This window comes from Mycteria americana, chromosome 20 (genome assembly GCF_035582795.1).
Source record: "Mycteria americana isolate JAX WOST 10 ecotype Jacksonville Zoo and Gardens chromosome 20, USCA_MyAme_1.0, whole genome shotgun sequence".
In the NCBI taxonomy this organism is placed as follows: Eukaryota; Metazoa; Chordata; class Aves; order Ciconiiformes; family Ciconiidae; genus Mycteria; species Mycteria americana.
The window spans coordinates 3,772,169-3,795,593 of NC_134384.1; the positions used below are offsets into that span (position 1 = coordinate 3,772,169).

General features: G+C 58.7%; 1 protein-coding gene and 1 long non-coding RNA gene across 2 annotated transcripts; both read right to left on the minus strand.

The window, feature by feature from the left end:
• Positions 1-7,306: 7,306 nt before the first annotated feature.
• Positions 7,307-17,110, minus strand: LOC142419135 (uncharacterized). Its single transcript, XR_012778489.1, has 3 exons — positions 16,879-17,110; positions 10,339-10,451; positions 7,307-7,703 (listed from the first exon to the last, which is right to left on the minus strand). It is a non-coding gene; the product is annotated as an uncharacterized LOC142419135 (long non-coding RNA).
• Positions 17,111-18,525: 1,415 nt separating this feature from the next.
• Positions 18,526-22,469, minus strand: OPTC (opticin). Its single transcript, XM_075521564.1, has 6 exons — positions 21,227-22,469; positions 20,637-20,772; positions 19,549-19,707; positions 19,244-19,446; positions 19,002-19,097; positions 18,526-18,871 (listed from the first exon to the last, which is right to left on the minus strand). Exons 1-6 carry the CDS (start codon positions 21,449-21,451, stop codon positions 18,701-18,703), a joined length of 990 nt encoding a protein of 329 aa, XP_075377679.1. The 5' UTR covers positions 21,452-22,469; the 3' UTR covers positions 18,526-18,700.
• Positions 22,470-23,425: the final 956 nt, after the last annotated feature.

The window sequence follows — 23,425 nt, forward strand, 5'->3', positions numbered from 1 at the left end:
TAATAAAAATTTTAAAAATTGCCTTAAAATGGTAGTGCTGACCTTGGCATACAGTGTGTGCTGGGACTCAGCACCGGTTGGGGTAAATGGGATTTTTGGATTCATCTCAAGTCATTAACTCCTCCCAGCCGGTCATTAATCCCCAGGAAATGCCCTGTGACTTGGATCATTTCTGCTTAATTAATAGAAGCTCCTATCCCCAGGAGCCCAGGGCCAAATCCTGAAGTCATTCTGTGCAAAGCTTCCCCGTGGCTGCGGGAGCTGCTCCCCGAGCCCACGGCGTCCGTGGTGCCAGCAGGAGCCGAGCTGATGCTGAGGGAGGTGGGAGCTGCGGGATGCGGGTGCTGCAGGATGCAGATGCTGGGGGATGCGGGTGCTGCGGGATGTGGGTGCTGCGGGATGTGGGTGCTGCAGGATGTGGGTGCTGGTGGGGTCGGCAGAAAATTACCCACAGACCGGAGCCAGGGACAGCGTTTTGTTGTGGGTTTGTACACCACCAAGCACCGCACCATGGCCAGGACAAGCTCTCTGAGGCACGAGCATGACCCTGAGCAGTGCAATGTATTATCCTTATAATGCAGAGTCGTACGGGGAGCCTTCACACACGCTCGTGTTCCCTCCATCCCCAGCAAGGGATACGCAGCAAACGCTGGTTTCTTCCCCTCTCTCTTCAAACGGCTCTCATGCAATTAGCTTTACCCCCTTAACTTGTCAAAAATAGAAAATGCAACACCTCCTCTTCCCCGCTCTCCCCTGCCCTGGTCTTTCATTATCCCTCTTCTTAAAAGAGAAATAAAACCCCATTCATCACAATAATGATTTTTATTTCCAAGCGTTGCCGGTGATTTATGGACCTGTTTCCCGAAGCCGCTCTCTCCCGCAGCAGAAATAGATGAATGTGTTTAGGGGTGGGCTGGGGGTGCCAGTGGGGGAACGGGGACGGGTGGGAGGGAGACGCAGGGCCACCGCGGGCGGGCACGTGCCACCGAGTCCCACGGCAGCACGAGCTGGAAGAAAGGCTTAAAATAAAAGAGGTGGTCTGATAGGAAAGGGAGGTGTCATCCATCCAACGGCCCAAAACAAGCCCCTGGTGCCACACGGATGCAGGAGCATCACGGGATGCAGGACAGCCCGCGCCGTCCTGACCGTGCCCCGCGGCACGTGGCACGTGGCACGGGCTGGGCAGCATCGCCCGACCCCGCTGGCATTTCAGGCCACGGTGACAAACGAGCCTGTAAAAACCTGAGTGATGCGGGGCCGTAAATCCCCCGCACGAATCTGCAGAGCGCGCCGAGGAAGGTCACGCTGCCTGGCGTTTCCCACCGCAGCCATTACCGGTGAGCAGAGGTGATGCGGGGCTTAAACATCAGCAGGATTTTGGTCGGGGAGTGGTCACGACGCTGGGCAGCCGGGCAAAATCCCGCTGGCCCCATCCCGAGGGCCATGCCACCGCCGGTCCTCAGCCCCCTGGGCCACTGGAAGCCTTTTGAGAAGACCCTTTACCAGCCCCATTGCAGATGCCTCCAGACCCAGACCCTTCCCAGAATCACTAGTCACTTTGCAAATTTAGGCTGCCTGTATATTTATTTTTGCCTGCATTTATTTGCCTGCATCTCTTTTTTTTTTTTTTTATTCCCTGTTTGTCTGAAGTTATGGCTCAATTTCAGGAGTTAAAGAAAACTCAGTTTATAAATAGTTTGCTCAAAGCACTGCTTTCCAGAAACGACAGAAGTCAGCTCCCAGCGAGCGCCGCTTCCCCAGGGGAGGGTCACCTCAAGGGGAGGGGGGATTTTAATCTTTCCCACATCATCTCTGCAAACAACATCTAGGCTTCCTGAGAAAGCTGGCAGGAGTATTTTAGGTGGCTGCTCCCTGGTGCTGGTATTGCAGCCAGGACATTTCCCCGCTCCGAGAGCGACAGGGGAGCTGCGGTGGCCGGGGACAGCCCCACCAGAGCAGTGCTGTCCCCGCTCCGCGCAGGTCACATCGCCCCGCTTCCAGCTGGGGAGATGCCCCCAAGCCGGCACGTGATGCTGACACTGGGAAAAAGATGCCGAAAGGAGGAAATTCTTGGGGAATTGTCACTGTTGGAGCGTCCCTGAGCCGTTGGTGCTCCTCCTGAGCCTGAGCCGGTCACACGAGAGCCGGGCTGCTGCTCTTGTCACCCCTTTGAAGGCTGTCACTGTTGTCCCCCGAGCTGCCCGCGCTGCAGGGCTGGGACCCGCTCCAGGAGGCTGGAGGAGGGCGGCTGCGCGCCCACCGCTCCGGCTGAGCCGGGGAGCCAGCCGGTGTTAGCCTGCAAGGCTGTCCCCAGCCAGACTCCCTCCGTACCCTCGGGCAAAGCCTCCCCCGGGCCCAGCGAGACCAGCAGAAGGGCTCGCTGCCGCTTGCGTCCCGAGCCGGTCTCTTGCAGAGGGCGAGGAGCGATGCAGCCAGATTACGAACTTCCAAAGGAGACGGTTTCTTCCAGGACAGGGTTTTTGGGTAACCTTTGGAAATGAGCATCTCGAGCCAGACTATCTCATCACACCTTGTGCTGCTTCGTGAAGCCATCCCGAAGGATTCGGCACTGGGAGGCTGGGATCCGGCCCCGCTGCCTCCGCAGACCGTGCAGGCAGGGTCACCCAGCTCCCGGAGCCCTCAGGGACAAGCCGGGAGAGGCGCGGCTCTTCCTATCCTGTTTATTTCTTTTCCCTTTCATGGGCTAAAAAGCAAAAGCAGGTGCATCATTTTTAATTTACTGGGAGAGGGGAGTGCGGAAAAGTCACATCATTTGGATGGGGTTTTAAGGACACGAGTCATCGGGGCCGCGTGGAGTTGATGAGAAACATATAGCGTTTTGTCAAAGAAGAATTTATGTCAGTGTGACTAATGGGAGCAATAACGAGAGTGTTCGGGATGAATCATTTAGCAGAAGCAGGACGGAGGGCATTGTTAATGGGAGGAACCTATAGCCGAGATTTTGGGAAGAACAGGTTCATCGCAAAAGCCGATCGACACTGGAGAAAGCCAGGCAGATCCAGACAGCCCGGTGCTCTGCCCGCCTCTCCACCACTGTCACGGCGTTCCAGGACACAGGCACTACTTGTACGGCCCGATTTTCCTCTTGACACCTTTTCCCTTGCTCAGACTTACTGAGTTTCTGGGGGCCAGGCTGGCATTTCTCCGGGCTGAGGACCACAGAGGTGTCTAGAGAGCGGTAGCAGCAACGGGCAGATGCTGGCGTTGGGCTGCTGGAGCTGGTTTTATGTTAACCAGCGAGGTGGACTCAATTTGACTTTGCTTTTTTTTTTTTTTTTTGGATGCTGTTAATGGGCACATCAGCACCAGACAACCACTCGGTGAATTCACGGATCGAGGATAAATCCTAAAAAACCGAGGGGTGAGACACCGAGAGCTCTTCATAGCTCTGCAGGGTGCTCTGGAGAAGCCCTTCCCTGGGCAACCACCTCATAGCTTCGATGGTGCGTGAGGAGCCAGGGCTGCAGGATGGGGACCACCATCCCCGCGTGCATCCAGAGCCTTACCCCCTGCAGACCTTGGTTCACCGGGCCCTCTGGTTCCTACAGCGATGCAAAAAATAGTGCTGCCCATAACCAGGACCACTACTTTCCGGGCAGCAGAGATCGCTGCCCGGCATCCTACGGGGACCCGACCCCTCCCGAGCACCCGCCGGGCACCCCTCGGTGCACGCTTGCCTCTGGTCAAGCAAAGGATGCTGCAGGGTGAGTGAGACCCAAAAAAACCCCGGATCCGCACATCTCTCCCTCCCTCTGCAAAGCTTCAGACCCCAGCTCCGCTGGCAGCTCTCGGCCGATTTCCCAGCCCAAAAGGCAGCACCTGATCCCCGTCTCTCCCGGTCAGTGTTTCACCACCGCCCCAGCTCCCGGCATCCTGAGGCTTCACTGGGACCTTCAGTTTTTAAACCACATTTCTGGCTCTCTGGCCCCTGAAGCAAGCAAGCCAGGAAACTCTCGCACACCAAGGCAATAAAACCCCTTAAACACCCGTATTTCGAGGCACCAAACGCACGAGAGCTGGCTCCCAGCACCCCTCGCACCACCGTCCCGCACAGCAATTAAATACACAAATATTTGCTGCAATCTGTTTTCTATCTCCGCGTCCCTCCTGGGCTCAGCTCACCCCTCCCGGCCCGAGGAATGCCGGCATCTGCTCCTGCTTAAAACGCACTTCTGCAAACTCGCTGGCTTGTTTCAAAAAGGAGGGAGATGGGGGAAAGACAGCGCTTGGGTTTGCTGGCTTTTGTGTTTTGTTGGGGTTTTTTTCTTGTTTTTTTTTTTTTTATTTTTAATTTTTTTAAATGAGGGTTCATTACTTCTCCCTCTCTCTTTCTGTTCCTGCTCAGTATGGAAAGTTTTGCTTCAGCTCGTCCTTGTGACTGGAAAAAGAGCCAGTTCATTGCAGCAGAACAAGGAGGCTGTTTCTTCTTTCTTTTTTTATTCCAGAGTTCTTAGGAAAGTGTTTTTGCAGGGAGGCTGCCGGGGAAAGGCAGGAGCCAGGTCTCTGGGGAAACCCCTGGCAACAAACCGGGCTCAAGAAAGGACGAGGACCAAGATGTGGTGGGGTTTTGGCTTGGCGGGTTTGTGGGGCACATGGCAGAGAGAGGGGGACAGAACCACCGCGGAGGGGACCAGCATCCCGCCGGCCGTGGCAGAACCGTTGCCCTCCCCAGCAAAAATCTGCGCCGGCGTTTGGGGCTGGGGCCGGCACCGGGGATGCTCCGCCAGGCAGGGGCCTGGCTCAGTCCCCGGATCAGTCCCCTGGATCGGGTCCCGCACAAAAGTGCCAGGAGGCAATCGCGGGTTGCAAAATCCCTTTTCCTCGTGCACAGACACACGCGCGTGCAAGGGTGACGGGAGGGCTCAGGGCAGGGAAGGTGACGGGATTTGCCCTAGGTTGCAGCGTGGGCTGTGTCGGAGCTGGAGCAGATGCTCCGAGTGCTGAGACCTGGTCCAGGGTTTTAACCCCAGCTCCATGTTTATTCCCCCGGATTTCCCAGGACGGTTTGGTAAAGCCGATAAGCCCTGGTCTTTCTGCTCCCCCAGATTCCTCCCCTTGTCTCCATCCCAGGGCTGCAGGCAGGGCTGGCAAAACCCGGGGAGAGGCAAGCTTTGCATCAGCACCGAATTTCTGTGCTTTCAGCATCTAATTTCACACTGACAGGGGGGTGTCTAAGGGGGAAGGCAGAGCCAGCGTGCCCTCCCCCACCTCCCCTGAGCCCTTCGGGACCAGGCAGGGATTTCCATCCCCAGGACGTGACCGCAGCCCTTCCCAGGGCAGCCGGGGTTCGTGGCCAGCTTCCCGCTGCAGGCACAGACGCTCCTGCCCCAGGTGCCCGCGCTTGTGGAGACAGAGACCGTCATGACAGCAGGAGCTGGCACAAGCTGTTATACAGGGACCCCGGGGGACGGTGACACTTCTGCGTCACGGATGACAACGCTGAGCAGCCTCGGCATCGCTGCTCAGACCCTCCCCGCCACTGGAAAATACCCCAGCGACTACCGGAGGCCACCGGAGCCTCATCAGGCTGCCGGTGCTTCCCCTCGCTCTGCGAAGGCAGGAGGAAGGGGAAAACAGGGAGCGCAACCCCGGGTTTTGTCTGTAATAGGCTCTGCCCCTTCTTCCAGCTGCATCCCAAGCGCTGAGCATCTTCGCCCCACGCCAGGGTTGATCCTCCGACATCAGCCTCCCCTCCATGCCCCCGAGGGTAGGGGTGCATCAACCTTCCTCCCCCAGCCGGCACCGGCTGCAGGAGACCCGTCTTGCTGTGGGTGCACGGAGGCACAGAGCAAGGCAGCGCTTCTCCAGCGAGGAGGCGGAAAGCCAGCCTGCTGCAGTTGTCAAATCCGAGAGCTATCACTGAAAAGCAGCAGAAGGACGTGGCGGAGCCTGCCAGGGCTCTGCTCAATGAACCAGCCCATCGCTCCGAGCAGGATGCGTTCGTGCCCACTCCTCTTCCTTCCCCCTGCAGCCACTTTAGCATCAAAGGGATTTCCCTGCGCAGGGCAGGGCGACGATCTGCTCTCGTGCTGCGTGCTCCGAGCATCGCTGGCACGGCTCCCCGTAAAGCATTTGTTAGCGCTCGAGTTGGAGCAGCAGGAGGAAGGGGGTGGCACAGGGAGCTGAAATAGCTTCTGGCTCTTCCCTGCATCCCTCCACCCTCCTCAAACCTTCCCCGGCTGCGAACTGGATGTCCCACTGCCAGCCCATCACAGACTAACAGATGCATTTATGGGCTTGTTATAATTTCAGGTTTCTATTTGATTGCAAAGGAGGCATCAGACCCAAAGCCACCGAAGTCCATGCGGACACCAAAACCCAACCTAGGTCAGCCTCGAAGGGCCCGGCCCTGCCCGCACGCCCTCGCAGGCTCCGAGTGCCACCAGGCTGGGCAAGGAGGTGATGGCCCCGTCCCCATGCCCCTGGGCTTTGCTGTAAATCCCTGCACCGCTCCAGTCAGTACCCAGCCCAAACACCCCTGAGCCTGGCCGCTGGCTTCGATTCCCCTTTTTTCTTGAAAAAAGAAAGCTCGAAGCATACTTGGAGCCTGAAGAAGTTTGCAAACAACCCAGCCACCTTCTCCGAATCCTTTCCAGCTCTATAGAGGCATTGAAACATTTGATTAAAGAGTTGCAAGAGATCTGCAAGCAGATATAATAAAGAGAAAAGCAGATCAGATTTTGGCCGCTCACCAATACAGCCACCATTTCGTTGAGTTGAGCCGTTAATGCAACTGCCAGCAGGAACCCAACGCTCTTTGGGGGTTCCCAGATCCACCTCTGCCCCATCCTCCCAAACCCAAAACCCTCTTGTGCCTGGAAAAGCTTGTGCAGGGGAGGAGGGGGCTGCTTTAGAATCATAGAATCATTTAGGTTGGAAAAGACCTTTCAGATCATCGAGTCCAACCATAAACCTAGCACTGCCAAGTCCACCACTACACCATGTCCTTAAGTGCCACATCTACACGTCTTTTAAATACCTCCAGGGTTGGTGACTCCACCACTTCCCTGGGCAGAACTCTTTGGAAGAGTTCTTGGGTCCAGAATGAAACCTGAGATTTCTCCGGATCCTCCTGCATTCCTGCAGCTCTGGCTGCATCCCACCGCGAATTTAGGGAGCCCTCGCTCTGCCCCCAGCATCCCTCTCAGCCGGGGCAGCCCGCGGGCTGGGCTCCTCTCTGGGAAAACTAAAATCTGGAATTAAGTTATTAGCTTGAGTAATACTTAGGGGGTGGAGAAGAGTGCAAAATCTACGGAGATGCCAGTTTAATAAACAGAATAAATCTCGCATTTGCATATTTTATTCCATTGTGCATACTGATGGGGCCTCCCAACTTCCCCGGCAAGCAGAGAGCATTGCTCTCGGGTCCAGCAACGCTCCCAAGGAAAATCACCGCGGTGCCGGCACTCTCGGCGTGCCCTGGGCTCCCCACACCAGAGGCTGCATTTCCAACCTGCGATTGCAATGGCTCGGATAAGACGCAGACTCGTATGGATGGAGGTGGTCCCTATCCGAGATGTCATCCCACGCCCCACCGAAGGGAATTATTGCTGGGATCAGAGCGACAACAAGATCTTCCAGCGGTCTGGCCACAAAGCATCGCCTGTTGGTACGGCAGAAACGCCTGCGGTGGACCAGGCCGTCCACCAGCATCTTCTCCCTGACTGAGGCCAGTAAAAATGCTGCAGAAGTAGGGTAAATCAGAGAAAAACAGCACAAAAATGAGCTATTCTGCCCCCACGTAGGGTCCCCTGCCAGCCCTTAATATTTGGTGCCTGTAGATGAAGCAATTTCCACACCGGGAAGGAATTGCTGGTATTAACCGTCCTGCAGCGGGATGAAAAACCATCATCGAAAAGAAAGGCAAAAGGACATTGTTTGAAAATCCAGACCCCGGGCTGGAACAAGTTAATCCCAGTCTGTGGCCGAGATCCTCCCCGACCGTTTCAGTAAGATTTCAGCCCCCTTTCAAAAGGGGATTTTGCAATACATTTACTTACATTGCAAAATGAAAAGTAATTTGGAGCTGAGAAATGGATTATGCTCTGCCGAGAAAGTGTTCAACCGGGGTCTTTTGACAATTTGGAAAGCTTTCCTTTTTCTTCTAAAAAACATGTTGAAACAGAAATCTGTTGAAACCGATGTTTTTCTATAAACACGCCGGGTTTCAACAAACCTCCATTTTTTGAGCAAAAATAATTTGTCTAAAAATTACCAACTGCTTCTGCCTGGGACTGGTCTCATTCCCGTGGCACGTGGTTAGATATCGTCCCCAAACCGTGCGCAGCCCCCTGCGCCCCATCACGCCATGCCCCATCGCTGGAGGCCTTTCCATGGCCACGGACTTGCAGCAGGGCTTGGCCGGCAGCTTTTTGGGTGTTGGAGGTGGGGGATTTTTTTTGCATTCGGAGGGGACCAAGCAGCCGCCGTGGGCAGGGAGCATCGCCCCAGCTTCTCAGGGAAGTCCCAGCAGAGAGGCAATGACACCCCTCCTGTGAGGAGCATGCCCAGCCCCATGGCTGCTCCAGACCCCCACCCCCACAGCTGCTACTCTATTTTGGGTTTATATAAGGAAAAATTCTATAGTGTTCACCCAAAAGGTGTTTGGCATCATTTAATACCCCCAGCTGCTGGGACTCTCTCATCTGCGACCGTGAAAGCTGATCAAAGCGCAGTGGAGAGCCACAGCGGCGGAGCCATGGATCGATGGGGCCACAATTACATATTGATTTTTATTTTTTTTTTTTTCCTAGGCAGCTACTTTAACGCCACTGGCGTTCCCCTCCCTCCCAGCCCTCGCCACACTCGATCTCTGCAAGACAAATCGGCAGGATGGATCAGAGCAGGAATTTCCCCTGCTCAGTAAAGAAAATTTAAATTCTCTTTAAGCTTTGGGGCAGGATAAGCAATTCCCCTGGCTGCACCGAGCCCTGTCCCCTCTCCCACGCTGGGGACGCCAGTCACGCACAGTTCCAAAGACCCAGTAATTAATATTGCAAAGCCAAGTTTCCAAGCCGGGGCACACAAAGCGTTAGAGCAGCCAGAAGCGGGGGCTCTGCTGATGCCAGGGATGGCAAACATTGAGAGCCGTGGTCCCTGTCCCTCGCGGGGAGGATGCTGCGGCTCCAGCGGATCGAAGCAGATCCATGGCATTACCATATTAGCAGCCCTGCACTCCCTCCTCCATTTGTTACCCTAATGGGGATGATTATACTTATTACGGTCTCGGCCGCCAATACTTATTGATTCTGACACCGCAGCGGTCTTAATCAGGGATCCGAAACATGCTATTATTGGTGCTAAAGGGTCATCCACGCGCAAACAGAGCCGCGATGATAAAGACAAAAATAAACCCCCGGCAGAAGGCGATGCTGGGTGGACGGGGAGCTTGCTGGCAGGGGGACAGCCAAGTGTCCCCAAACCAGGGTGCTGGCGGTGACGCCGGGGAGGGCAGCGGAGTTGCGAGCGGCTGGCAGCGAGGTTTGCTCGGGAGCAAGTTGCAAAGCCCGGAGCACCTGAGCAGCTGATTTTCACACCTCACACGCACGCAGGCGCAGCCGGCCGCCTCCGAGCCGCCGTTCGCCTCTCTCCCCCCAAGCCCGGTGAGTCACCGAGAGGTTCTTATGCAATTGTGGGGAAAAGCTCTAATTGCAGCGATAATGCCACGGGAGTGACACATGCCAGCACCGAGAGCTGTGGTGTTCGATTAGAAATTACCCACATACATATTTATAGAGCCTGTCTCTGATTCAACCCCTTCCAGCACGGAGCCGAGAGCCATCGGCCCTTTCCAATGTCCCCCCCCCCCCCCTTCAAAAAGCAGCAGCCCCCTCCCCGCAGCATGCACGCGCCAGGTCCCTTTCATGGAAATCACCTGCTCTCTGCTTAAAGTAGCTCTGGGAGCAAATGCAAAATAAATATATTTAAAACATGAATAAACAGAGATGCAGAAGGCGCTGCAGCAGTACGTCGCTGGCCCTTCCCGCGCTCCCACTGCTGGTGTTCGTTAGCAATACAGCATGCACGGGGCAGGCTGCATCAATCCGCTCAGCGATAATTAATTCATAAGCACAACCGTCAATTTTTGCGCGTGTCCTCATGCAAGTTTTATCAGCGGAGCCACGCGAGCGCCCGCCAGGTCTGGGCATCGCCGCGCCCGGTGCCAGCAGTGGCACGCGGAGCAGCCGGCCAGGGGACGGCAAACCCAGCTTTGCCGCCCAGGGGATCCTCCCAGCCTAATCAGCCTCTTGACAAAGCCACCTAATGACCTGCTGGAGACCAGCAGGCCCCTCTGCTTCTCCTTCTCCGCCTGCTTACCCAAGAGATGTCCCACTGCAGCTCTGTCCATCCATCCGAGGAGTCCCTCTGTCCCCAACCACCAGCACGTGTGTCCTCTGTCTCCAGCAGACCCAGGGCAGTCAGGATCCAGGCTGGAGGTTCGCAGGCAAATGGAATAATTTGCATTTGAGCAGACAAAAGAGCATTTAAGATGCCGAGTGGGACCCTGACCCAAGTCACCCCCATCCCTGCTCCCCTCCTGCCATGGAGGACCCCAACATCCCCAAACCCCCAGGCAGGGCCCTCCATCCCTGTGCTGAGCCACAGTTCAATGCGGGTGATTTCCCGGTCGGAGGGAAACCGAGGCCACAGAGGCGTGCAAGGGATCGATTTCCCCTCCCACAGCTCACCGAGTCCTTGGGAAACGCCCCACTCTGTGCCTCAGTTTCCCTCACCTATGGAGGTCTCAGCCCTTCTTTGCCACGAGTGCTCAGAGCTGGGGGTGAGAGGGACCAGCGCTGGCAGCCACAGGTTTGGGTGCATGACCAGCACATTTCAGAGCCCTTTCTGGACCCAATTCTCCTTCCACTAATGAGGGGGGAAAATCAGAATAATCTGTTGGTGGAGCTGGAGGAAACTCCCACAAGAGAAAAGCCCACTCCCGGGCTGGTCCCCCCCTGAGCCCCAGGGCTGCTCCACACCACTGCCAGGCAGAGAAATCGCTTTTCCAAACGCTTCTACCTTCTGCAATTGAACTCCCTGTGCCATCGCTGCCGTTCCTTCCCCCTCCGCAGACAGAGGCTCTGGGAGGTGACGGGTCCCTGGTCCTCACCGGAGGGACCGTCTGACATCTCCCGGGGAGCCGCTTGAGATGCAGAGCCCATCCCTGCTCTCACAGGGGTCATTTTTTTTTTTTCCTCTCCGCTTGGCTGGCCCGTGCGGACGCTTGTCACCCGCTCTATCCGCAGCGGCTGTCTGCGGCGAGTCCCCGGGAGGGAAGGCAAGGGAGTGCAGCCCAGATGCTTCACCTGGAGCTGATGGCCCATCCTGGTGGGACGTGGAGCTGCCCGCTGCAGCCCTGCACTGGGGGGAACAGTCCCCGGTGCCCCCCATCACCTGGGTGACACTGGGAGGGCAGAGCTGGCACGGGACAGCCCTGGCCACGCTGGGGACGGGGCAAGCACAGAGACAGCCGGAGAGCACGGAGAGGTGGAGGAGAGAGCACAGGCAATCCATTTGCGATGTGCATCGATTCCTAATGCGCCCGGTAGCCTGTCTGCCTCTTTGGGGAAGCATTAGGAGATGATGCTTAGAAAAGCTATCCACGGCCCACTGCAGTAAAACCCTCGATTACCTCCCTGCCACGGCGCGGAGCCCGGGAGGACGGGGAGAGTGGGTATGGGGCCGGGCATCCCCCGCAGCCAGCGTCCCTCCAACCCCCGGCCACCTCTGCCACGTGTCACCCATCCCAGAGATGGACAGGGGAGGGAAAAAAGTCAATGTCCTGGCCCTGTGCATGGGCTCTCCCCGTGGGTCCCCACTACCCAAGAGGGTGCTGCCCTCTCCGCAAAGGCAAGGATATCCCGGGAAGCGGCCACCCAAATCCCCCCCACCCTGCTCTGCCTGCCTCCTCCCTGCCTGGGTGAGATTGTGGTTGCAGAAAGCAACGTCTGACAGCCCCTAGCCATGGAAAAAGGCAGTGAAAGGGCAGTTCTCGGGGTGGGGGGGGACAGCAGCGAGACCCAAAACCCTGCAGGCAAGTGCCTTCCCGCAGGCAGGACTGGCCCAGCTCTTCAGAGAGCCCAGCGGTGCTGCACAACGGCTTTGGCTCTTAAGCAGAGAGGCGAGGGAAAACAAAACCTCTCCATCCAGCTGAAAACACCAGGGGAGTGACAGGTAGGTAGAAATAATTACTCAGATTGGAATTTGGGGTAATTATGTTCTGCGTTCCTGCAATTTGCCCTGTGGGGAAGCCTTTCAGCAACCCCCCGATAAAACAGATTTATCATCGGCTGAACACCAGGTCCTTTCCCTGTAATCTTCAAACTCAATCATATATTTCTATGATCATAAATTAGCAATACTTGCACTCGCTCTCTCAAAGCTGTTTCTCTCTTCCCCCTCTCCAGGTTTTCCGCATCCTACAGAAACGGAAGATCCAGGCTCCGGCTGGTTATTTTAAAAGACGGCGATCAATCAGGCATGCCAAGCTCGGCTCTCCTCCTCCCGCTCGGGGACCACGGCACACCAACACGCCGGCTGCTGCCGTGCCAAGCTCTTCCTTAGGGGTGCATCACCCCTAAACCAACTTGTGGCCACCCAATTCATGCTTGAAAGAGTCTGGCTTCGGGTCAATTACAAAAAAAAAAAAAAAAAAAAAAGAAATCTAAAGCCAGGAGTGGGGAAGCCCTGAGCTGGGGAATGAATCCCTGGTGGGGGAGACCCACATGCCCAGCAGGACGCTGGTCCTTGTCCCAGCAGCCCTGGAAAAGCCTGGATGGCAGCACGGAAGAGCCGTACTTGTTGGCGTTTTTCTCCATTTCATCATTTCTCCCCAGTCAGACGGTTTGGCATGTCAGCTGGCGGATGGGAGACGGTGCAGGAACAGAGTCACCTTGGAAATGCTGGAGAAACTCTTCCCTCTGCAGCAACAGGCCAGGACTGCTCGGGGGGGAGGATCTGGGTGCCCCTAGGCTGGGAGCAGCATCAGGGTGGAAATGCCCCCATTTTGGGGAGACATCAAGCAGCTTTCACCCCCCCCCCCCCAGGGAGGTGACCCTGTCACTCCTGGCTGCAACAGGGACATCAGCTCATACACCACGGGCTCAAGCATCCTCCAGACCAGCCACAGCTCCCTGGGTGCGGTGCTTCCAGCCGAGACTCCCCCCTCCTTAGCTCCATCACCCCCAGCCTCCCTGCAGCCACCCCCCCCACCCACCCCCCCAAAACCAGGCCCCTCTGAACTCTTCCCTCCGCAGGAATTGGGTTAAGCCGGGGGACCCCCCTCCCGGAGGACACGTGCCTCCCGTCGCAGAGCCTTTCCCAGGCGTCAGGGCTCCTGTTGACAAGACCTAACGCAACGTTGCTAATAATAGCTGTATCTTGGTCGCATCTCCCATCCTGGAGCAGCTCATGGCAAGAAGTCCCTCTCGCTCTGGAGCAGGGTAGAGGAGGAGAGCCGGGAAAGCCCCGGGGTGCCGCAGGCACCCCCAGCCCTTCGGAGACCCACAGTGTGCTGCAGGGAGGGGGCTGATTTTCTACAGATTATTTTTATGCTAAGCATTCACAATTTGGAGGGAGGGGGATGTGAAGAGGGAAAGAATGCGTTTTCTTCTTTCTCTTCCTTTTGCTGTGTTTTTCCTCCTCCTTTTTCCAGTGGTGAAGTGGAAAATGGGGAGAGGAAAAGCCCAAGCAGTTCCTCCCCCACCGCCCCCCATTTCCATTGTTGAGTTTCCCTGAAGGGGCTCGGGCAGCTGTCTGCACCCCGGTGATAATTCATCAACTGCGCTTACATCTCCAGAGCCCTTGCAGCTCCCATCTAATGAATCCCAGCACTGGGATCCTTCAGAAAAAAAGGAGAGATCTGGAAACTGAGCAGCGACACAGCTCTCCCCGGGTGGCCCCTATTAATTAATCCGTTAGTGTTTGGGATGTACAACCTCTCGGACCCGACCGGGATTTCTCCAGATGAGATGCTGTGTAAATATAGGCAGAAAAATGAGGTTTTGGTCAGTCCGGGGGAGCCTGGTCCCAGGTGAGCTGCCTGGGCTGGGGACAGGGAGCGGGACACATCGAACCCGGGCAAAGTCCTGCCCCGATGCCGGGCGGTGGGAGCTCGCCGAGGGCTTCGGCAGGGCTGCGCGAGTGCTCCAGCCACGAGCTGCACAAACAGCCGCCCTAAACGATCGCACGCTAAGCGCAAATCAGTGCCTTGAGCCAACAGCCAGTTAAGTGCTATAAATAAAGCTGTTATCATCCGTGCCTCACTCGCTGAGCAAGCTGGGCCACAGCACTTCCTCCCCAACAGCATTTAAGGGTGATTTCTAGCCCAGAGGAGGCCAGGAGCTTGTCAGCATCCACAGTTCAGTGGCCTTTTTCCATCCTGCCATTGATTTTGCACTTGGCCAATAAATCCACTGGTTGCCTGCCCTGCGCACGGGTGGGGGACAGAGCTGGCACAGACACGGCCACTGTCCCGGACAGGGGGACTTGTGTTATCTCTGCGGCCTCTTCCCAGCTTGCCTGGGTCCTAGGAGGGCTAAGAGCCTCCATCCTCCTCCTCCTCCTCCTGTTGCTCCGATTCCTGTTTCGGGACCCTAACCCCAGCCACCACTGTTCTGTTCCTGACCTGGCCACCCCAGCGCTGCAGTAAGCTGCCTGTGCTGCCCTGGCTGAGAAGCTGGAAAAGGACGGCTCTGTCCCCAGGTGGTGGCCAAGGGACATGGCCCAGCGTGGCACAGGGAGCTCCTGGTCATGCTGGTGGGAGGAGAGCAGGGAAGAAATCTGGGTGAGGAGGGGGTTGCAGGAAGAGGGATGGGCACGGTGATGGGAGAGGAGCTCCTTTCCCACTGGGGGACGAGGACCTGCGGGAGGAAGCCTGAGCAGGAGGCAGCTCACGGACAGGCGTAGCAGCACACCCAGTCCCTGCAAGGATGCCACACGCCGTCCCAGCTCCTCCTAAATCAACCCAAGGGAAGGAGCGTGCTCATGCCACGCTCCCCAGCAGACAGAGAGGCAGAGGAGGGAGAAGGCTGCTGCTCTCCAGGGCTTGAAGTCTTTCCCGTCTCTGTTTTGGTGCTGGTTAATGATGCACGGCCGGGGCTGGGAGGAGAGCGTGGAGGGGGAGGGCAGGATGGAGGAGGAGGGGGGCCCATATGGAGACGCTTCTCCCAGAGAACGGCAAGATGCTGAGCTGGCGTGAGATCGGGAGCTCACCGAGATGTTGGCTGTAAGAGCCAAGCAATCAATATGTGAAAATCCAGCCCAGGCGAGGAAGGTGACCTTGAGCGGCAGAGAGATGGAGGGAGGAGAACTGCATGAATTACACACGGAGACGCTCTCTGGGTGATGGAGGAGGGATGAAGGGGAACGAGAGGGACAGGCAGGACGTGAGCCCTCTGCTTGGCTGCTGCAGAGCCTGCTGTGTGCCCGGGGAGAGGACAGCCATGGATCCAGCCGGAGAGGATGAGGGGAGGGAGGTTAGTGCCCAGAGCCAGCCTGCTCCTCCCTGTCCATCCCCGCACACTCTGTACCGAGGAGGACGCAGCTCCTTGCACGTACAAAACACTCTGGGAGCATCCGCTTCTCTCATCCATCCCCTCCGACCGGGACGGCTCCCGGTGCTCCCCCCATCCCGCATCATTTAACCGTCTCCAGCAACAGGGCTGCCACCGCTTCCCATCAGAGACTGCTTTGAAGCCCCGCGGCTCCTGCTGTTACTCAGCAAACGCTCACGAGATCAGAGCGACGCTTCGCCTTTGCAGGGCTCCAGCTCACGGCTTCTAACACGGGCCCTGCGCTAATTCTGCTCTCCGGCTGCTCCGCTCCCTCCCCTGCTGCTGCCTGGCCCCGCGTGCCTGCAGCGGGTCTGCTCCTCTGCTGTCTGCTGGCCCCATTAGCTGGGCTCAGGCGGTGCCCGTGGCAGGCTGGCAGAAGAAGCACGTGTATCTCAGGAGAGATGCGCAGTCCCGTACATGCATATATGCATGGGACAAGCTGTGCAACCCTATAAAGCCTCTTGCCACAGCATTGGCTTAAAACACAAGCGGGTTCCACAGCCAGGTGGTGACCCCGTCCCTCGGGAGCGGCACAAGCAGAGGCATCAGCTGGGTAGAGCTGCAGACCTCAAGGGATGGAGAGGAGCCAGGACTCCCAGCTGCCCGGCCACAGCCTAAGGGACATGGGGCAGTGGGCAGCAAGGGTGACAGAGGAGGTGGTGGGGTCTCAGACATGCTACCAAGCCAGCCTGAGCTGGAGCAGGACCGTCCTGCTGGCAGGAGGGCTCAGCAGAGCTTCTAACGCCCGCTGCCATCTCCAGCCCCAGGGAAGGCTCTGTGCCTCCACTCCGGACCCAGGGCAGGATCCATCCAGCCACCCTGGGGTGCTCGGGGAGAGCCTGGGGACAGCCGACCCCCACGGAAGGGATGAGGCACCTCCGCAGGGTGGGTGAGGGCTGTGGGGCCGGCGGCAGAAGGGGATTGCTGTTCCCTACACAATGCTGCAAAGCCAGGCGCTGGTTTCTTCCCCCCCACACACCTTGGCAGCAGCGAGGACAGGAGAGCAGAGTTAATGACTGCACCAGCAGAATGGCAGAGCTGAGCCCCCAGCAGCCCCCTCCCAAAGACAGCCCCAGCCTGGCCCCCTCCCAGGCTTTGGGGACGATGAAGACCTGCTGCCCCAGCCTGCTCCCTCCTCCCTGGGTGCGCGAGGGGACCCGGCAGCCACACAAGACAAGGCAGCACTGCTGAACCTCAGCTCTCCCCCAGCAAAGCCCCCCAGAACCACCCCGCTGCTCTTAGAAAAGTTTGGCTTCTGCAAAGCCAGCAGCCCCGTCTCCCCCCCAGACATCCCTCCACCTACCTTGCTTTTCTCCCCCATGAAGCAAACCCTTCTCTCCCCTCTGCAGCTCCTTTTAATCCTTCCTCTGCCAACACCGAGCACCTGGGCTATTCCCCAGCTGCGTGGGCATGCCCGTGAGACAATAAAACCACCCCAAAAGGGAGGTAAACAGCAGAGTGAGTTTGCAGTCCAAAGTTAAGGTCAGGCATTTCCAAACACTCTGCCTTGCCATCTAGTGGGACGAACGCGAAGGACCGGGGCTCGCTGTTGGGAAAAGTTGGCCAACTCCATCCCGCTGGAGCAGAGCCTGGCTCGCAGCGATAGTTCATCCCGTGGCAGCAGATGAGATCAGCGGGGGTAAAGGACGGCGCGAAGGTGTCGGAAGGATGGATGGGGAAGGAGGAGAGAGAGGGGGATAGATAGATAGAGCTGTTTCAAGGATGACATGACAACAGCGGTAATAAATCCTGGCATTTGAGATCTAGCCTGAAAGGAAAGGCTGGAATGGCTCTGAACTCCTGTTTATGAAAAGCCTCGGCTTTTGGATCAACATAATCCACGTCTGAGTCGGGTTTTGCATGGAAAAGAAAGGCAAGGGGAGAGAAGTGGGGCACACACACGCACACAGACGCTCCCTGCCACCGGCTGCTGGCACGCTCGTGCCCGTGCCCGTGCCGTGCCAACGAGGCAGGCTTGCAGGCATGAGCGCCCAGCGGCGTTTGCAGCGTGCCCGAGGATGGGAGGCTGGATCTTCTTGGGAGGTTTTCTCCAGCCGCCTTAGTTTGCCTCCCCGGGCCCGCAGGATGTGGGCTGAGCTCAGTGGTTTCAGTTCGGGATTTTGGATTCTCCAGGGATGTGTCATCCCTCTCAGGGTATGCGTGTTTGTTACATGTGTATAAAAATATAGATGATGAATACATTATATTTAAAATATCTCACCACTGGGCAGCTCTTTTCGGGTGTTGAAAGCTGGGATGGTACAAGATATTTTAACTACCTCTGAGTGATTCCTTCCTGCTGGACCTGGGGCTGTTTGGCCAAGCTCCAGTGCCGCTCCAGCCTCTCTCTGCAGCTGAAGCAGACCCAAACCCAGGGACACCCTCCCTCCGGGCAGAGCTCGTGCTGGAGACCCCGCCTGGTACCAGCACAGCTCCCAGCCACGGTGGGGGTCAGGGTCCCTGCAGATCAGGGGCCACGGGACTGCAGCGGGTCTGGGGTGAGGCGATGGAGGACTCCAGTTGCTCTGTGCTGAGGTTTCCCATCGCATCCTCTTTCGGAGCGCACGGGGACAGCCCAGCTGTGGCCACAGCTCACACCTGGGGGTGCAACGCTCCTCCGGAGCCACACAGAGCCACCTGATGGACCTGGGGACGGCTCAGGGGACAGCCTGATCACACAGGTCAAACCCGATGTGGCCAAAGCATCGCCTCTCTGGAGCAATGTAGCTCCCGATCCCTGTCCAGGAAAGCCTGGAAGCAGACACGGAGGGGTCTTCCCAAGGCCCAGGAGGAAACTGAGGAAGAAGTGGGACACAGGGAAGTCCCCGTCTTTGCAAACCAGCACCGTTCACGAAGCAGCTGCTGGGCTGGGGCTTTCCGCTGCTCTTGCTGTCGAGAACAAGACACTGAATGCATTTTTAAAAGTCTTCATTTTATTAGAGCTGCCCATCCCCTGCTCCGTTTGCCCCAGAATTGAGTTCACCCCTACACAGACACTCATCTCGCACCGGGGTTAAACGCATCTGCCTTAACCTCACGTTTTCCATGGGGCAGCAGGGTCTGAGGGGGGGCACGGTGGGTCCGGGAATGCTCGCCCTTGTTTTCAAGCGCTGGGGCCGTGGGGCTCAGAAGAAGCGGCCTGTGGGCAGGCGGGGCAGGCAGAAATAGGCGTTGGGGAAGAGGCTGAGGTTGATGGGGTTGCCGTCGAGGCGGATGTCCTCCAGCGCCCTGCGGATCTGGCTGTGGTCTTGGCTGTCGCAGAACGTGTCCTCGTGCATGGTCTGGATGTTGTTGTTCTGGCCAGGAAGGAAAAGGGCAAAATCGGATTCAAAGGGATGGGGAGGAGGAGGAAGAGGAGGAGGAGGAAGTGGTGGTGGGCTCTGCTAGACTGAGGTACACACAAGCCGGGGTCCAGGCTCGTCTCACCTGGAGGTGCAGGGAGCGCAGGCTCTGGGGCAGCGGCACTGGGATATAGTCCAGCTGGTTGTCGGACAGATGGAGAAACTGCAGCTGCTTCAGGTCCTGCGGGAAGAGGGGAGAGATGAACCTCCCTGCTCCCAGCCCCGCTCTAGCCCTCTGCACCATCCCTGTTACCCCTTGGCATGGCAGGTTTGGGCTAAAACCAGCCTGGATTCATCCACCGGGTGCTGGGCAGCCCCAGCACCCACCCGGAAAGCTTCGGGCCGGAGGCCGGTGCTGGGTATCCTGTTGAGACGGGCATCCAGCCGGACGATGCTGCGGGGCAGCTCGGGCAGCGCCGTCAGCCTGTTCTCGGGCAGGATGAGCTCCTGCAGGCTGGGGAGCAGGCGGAAGGCGTCCACGTCCACCCAGGAGATGAAATTGCTGGTCAGGTCTATTCGCTTCAGCTTCTCTGGTGGGAGAGGAGGGAGGAGATGAACAGGGACCCACGCAGAACCGCTTATTCCACCCATGCCCCATTGCAGAGCCTGGCCCTTCCCTTGCCTCGACGTACTCAGCCCCGTGAAATCACTGGCCCGGATTGTGCCGATGCGGTTGAAGCGGGCGTAGAGGTAGGTGGTCTCCGGCGGCAGGGGTGGGATGTGCTCCAGGTCGGCATCATCGCAGTAGACGGAGGTGCCGATGCACAGGCAGAGCAGGCAGCTGGGCAGGCCTGGGGGTGCAGAGGCAACCCTTGGCACGGCACGGCTCTCCTGACCCCCCCAAAGTACACCAGCATGCCGGGAGGTGGGAGGACGTGCCCACCCCTGCCCATGCCGTGGGTACACGAAGTCTTTAGCACCCGGAGCTGTCACAGCCCCAGCACCTTCATCAGCAAAACAGCCCAGGGCACCTCGTCATGGGAAGGGCCAGAAACTCCCAGCCAAAAGAGCTGCTAAGAAATGAAGCTGCTCGGGGCCAAATACCTCCCGTGGGAGGGGGGGGGGGGATGTAAGGTTGCCAAACACAGCAGCATTACACCCAGGGCTCACTTGGCCCCCTTAGTTTTTCCACAGAAGGAAGCAGAACAAAAGAAAACAGTTTTGCATCGAGCAAAACATCTGTCTCGGCTGCGTGAGGGTCCTGGCAAGCTGGGCAGGGGCGGCAGGAGGGGTAAAGCCGTGTCCCCCCCATGCACATGCTCCCCCTCCTCTCCCCCAGCGCCCGCGAGACTCAGCATCCATTAGTGGGGGACTTCAAAGCAGCAAGGCAACAATTTCCCTTTGCCTCCTACTTAATTTGTCCCAGTCCAGAGTGACAGAAAGTGAATAAAGATATTTATCCCTCGCTACAGGATTTTAATTGTCACTAATCTAATTGCTACTCTGTCCGACTGTCGCAATGCCTCTGCTCATTAAAATGTTGCTGCTTTGCTGGAGCTCTTGTTTCCCAGAAATGTCTCGCTGCAGCCCTCCTGCCCGCTGTGTGATAAGACGCACCCCCAGTTTGCTCTGGGCAGAGCAAATAACTGCTGCTGTCTGCTGGTGGCAAAAGGATTTGCTCCCTTTTCTCCAGAGCACCAGCCCTGCCACCCCCGGGATATGTGGCTGCATCCCATGGGAACCAAACCCCTCTGTGCTGCACCCAGGGGTCCGCGCTCACCCTGAGGGGGGACGGGTGCTGGGCGGACGGGGCCGGCGGTGGTCGGAGACTGCAGCTTCAGGGTTTCAGCCGCGGTGCCCAGGTTTGGGAGAGTCGCGGGGTCCTTCGGGCGAGGAGCCAGGGTGCCAACCTCGATCTGCAAACGCAGCCTGGGCGTGAGGGTTGGGGCGGCCGAGCGAGTCCTCCCGCTCCCCTCCAGCGCAGGAGGCACTGGTCGAGGGATCAAGGGCACTGGGTAGGTCTTATTGAAAAGCCGGCTCCTCCTTGGAGAGCTCTCCTAGCTCTGGGCTTCAGAACCCCCCCTCCCTATTTGCCCAGAGGGATGCAGGAAGCTTCATGTCCTGGCTTCCTGCAGCGATGCTCTGGCCAGGCGCTGGCAGGGGACAAAGAAGCTGGCAGAGGTCGGGGTCGGGTAAAGCCTTTCCTGCCACCAGCAAGAGTGGTGGAAGAGCCACCAGGGCTCGCAGGCTTGCGCAAGAGGCTGGTTCCCCAGCTGTGCCCCATCCATCCCGTGGACCAAGCCCCTTTCTCAGGATGCACCCAAGGAAGACCTGCCCTGCGCACCGGGTGCTCTCCTGCGTCCCCCTCACCTTCGGCGCAAGGTCACCGTAATCGTAGAGCTCCTCGTAGTTGCTCAGGTCAAGGATCTCACCATAGTTGTCCAACGTCAGGTCATAGTTCTCCAGGTCCAGGTTTTCATAGAGTGCAAGATCAGCTTTTGGCTCCTCTGCCTTCCTCCTCTCCTCCTTGGCTGGGACAGCCCAAGCTGCCCCCAGGCACAGGCTGGCCATGCCCAGCCAGGCCAGGGTCCGCATCCTGCACCCGGCCGGGGTCACCGCTCCGAGGGCAGCACTGGGGACCGTGGTCCCGGGCAGCGCAGGGCTCCAGCAGGGCCAGCGATGCAGAGCAGGATGGGGCCAGGTGTCCTGGAACAGTTGCAAAGCGGTGAAAGCAAAGAGGGGACGGGAAGGCTGGACCGGCAAGCTGGCCACAGCCAGCCCTGCTCTGCAGCCGTGGTGGGGACTGCGGCCACCGCGGGGGATGAACGGCCTCCGCCCCTGGCCCCGGGAACATTACGACGTCCCTTTTCTTTTCAGCCCATTTCATGCTCGGCTGGGCAGCTGTGCAGGAGAGGCCCCGTGGCCGTGCCGGGCTGCCCTCGCTTCCCGGCTTTCCCAGCTCCGAGGAGGTGGTGAGGGGGTCGGGAGGTGATGAGGGGGTTGGGGTCCTACTCCAGCCCCTCAAGGCGGTGGGTGAAGCTGGTCGCTGGCCGATAAACCCAGCAGCCAAGCAGAAACAACGCCAGGAGCCCTGGCACTCCGCTGCTCTCCCCTTCGCTCCCCCTTGCTCCTACACCCAGGTCCAAAGCCCCGAGATGCTCTCAGCCTCCAGCGTCCTGGGCGAGCCAGCGTCAGGGGGGACCGGAGGCCACAGGGTACCTGTGACTCGACCCTGAGCACAGGGGCTGCCTGCACGGGGACACCCCTGGCTCTGCAGCCCGGGCAGGGTGCGCCTGGCAGCCCCCCACCCAAACCCGCCGCGGTTCATTCCTAAAGGGAGCTCGCTCCCACCCGAAGCTGGCCCCTGCGCGTGGGTCCCCAGCACCCACCCGTGCACCCTGTGCTGCAGCATCGCCCACCCAGCGGGCTGTGCACCCACATGTGCACCCACAGCAGAGCAGGCGGAGGGGCCCGGCACCCAGCAGCCTCCCACACGTCTCTCCCAAACCAAATGCAAAAGCAATGACCCAGCTGAGAGTTTTTGCACCTCAGACTGAGGATGCTGCTCCTTAATTTCTGCCCGTTTCCCACAGATCAAACCTTTATGAGTAGAGCGAGCCCCCCGCACACGTTGCCGGCCCCCAGCCCTCCCAGCCCTGCAGCTCACCCGGCCCAGCTCAGCGCTGGAAGAGCAGAAAGAAGATGGCATGGACGTACCCCTCTTCCCCTCCTCCTCGGCGTGAGAGCCCTGTTCTGCTCCCGTGGGCCGGTGCACTGGCCAGGGAAGGGCTGCCCGGCTTTTAATGCAGGGAGAGGAGGGGGGGGCTGCACAGAGGGGCCTGGCACGGCTGCCGGAGGGGAGAGGCAGCATGTGGCCAATCAAGCTGGCAGCCCCCCACTGGGACATTATATTGTCCCCAGGGGTGAGCCAGCCCCAGCGGTGGCTGCCCTCCAACAGCCCAGGCTCGTGTCTGGGGCTGTGGGGAACGGGACGGGATGGGGAACACGCTGTGCTCCCTGCCCTGGCGTCCCCATGGATGATGGGGACACAGAGCCCTGGGCAGAGGGGGCAGAGCCAGCCCCATCCCTGCCCCAACAAGCCCACGTCCTTCCGAGCCACAGAGCGATTTCCAGCTGTGGCCGTCCCCAGGGATGCAGGAACGGCAAAGCACCAGGCGCAGCCCCCTCTTGCTGATCTGGGGTTCAACGGGGTGGGACCCCGGGGCCCCGTGAGCATCCCAGCCCTAGGGAGGGTGCGGGGGGACCCGCTGCTCCCCAGGGTTTGGGGGTCGGCACAGGCCCACCCCAGCAGCCAGATGGCTGGTGATGTTCGGCTCGTCCGCCCCCCTCGCCTCCCACGGGGCTCAGCGCCGCTCGCCCCTCTGCGCGCTGTTGCTTTGGAAACACGGGGGTGGTTTGGGGAGGGGGAGCTGATGTGGATGGAGGGGGGCAGCGCTGCTCCCCGCACCGGGGTAGGATGGGAGACGTCCCCCATCTCCCCCTGTGTGCACCCCTGTGCCCTGGGGCGGGGGGGCTGCTCGATACCCCCCCACGTAGGGCTCAGTTTGG

Excerpts from the sequence above, each read along its gene's own strand:
- OPTC (XM_075521564.1), bottom strand. The coding sequence starts at position 21,451 with ATGCGGACCCTGGCCTGGCTGGGCATGGCCAGCCTGTGCCTGGGGGCA. Across the intron at positions 19,447-19,548 it reads CAGTGATTTCACGGGGCTGA|AGAAGCTGAAGCGAATAGAC; the intron begins GTACGTCGAGGC and ends CTCTCCCACCAG. Across the intron at positions 19,098-19,243 it reads TCCGGCCCGAAGCTTTCCGG|GACCTGAAGCAGCTGCAGTT; the intron begins GTGGGTGCTGGG and ends CTCTTCCCGCAG.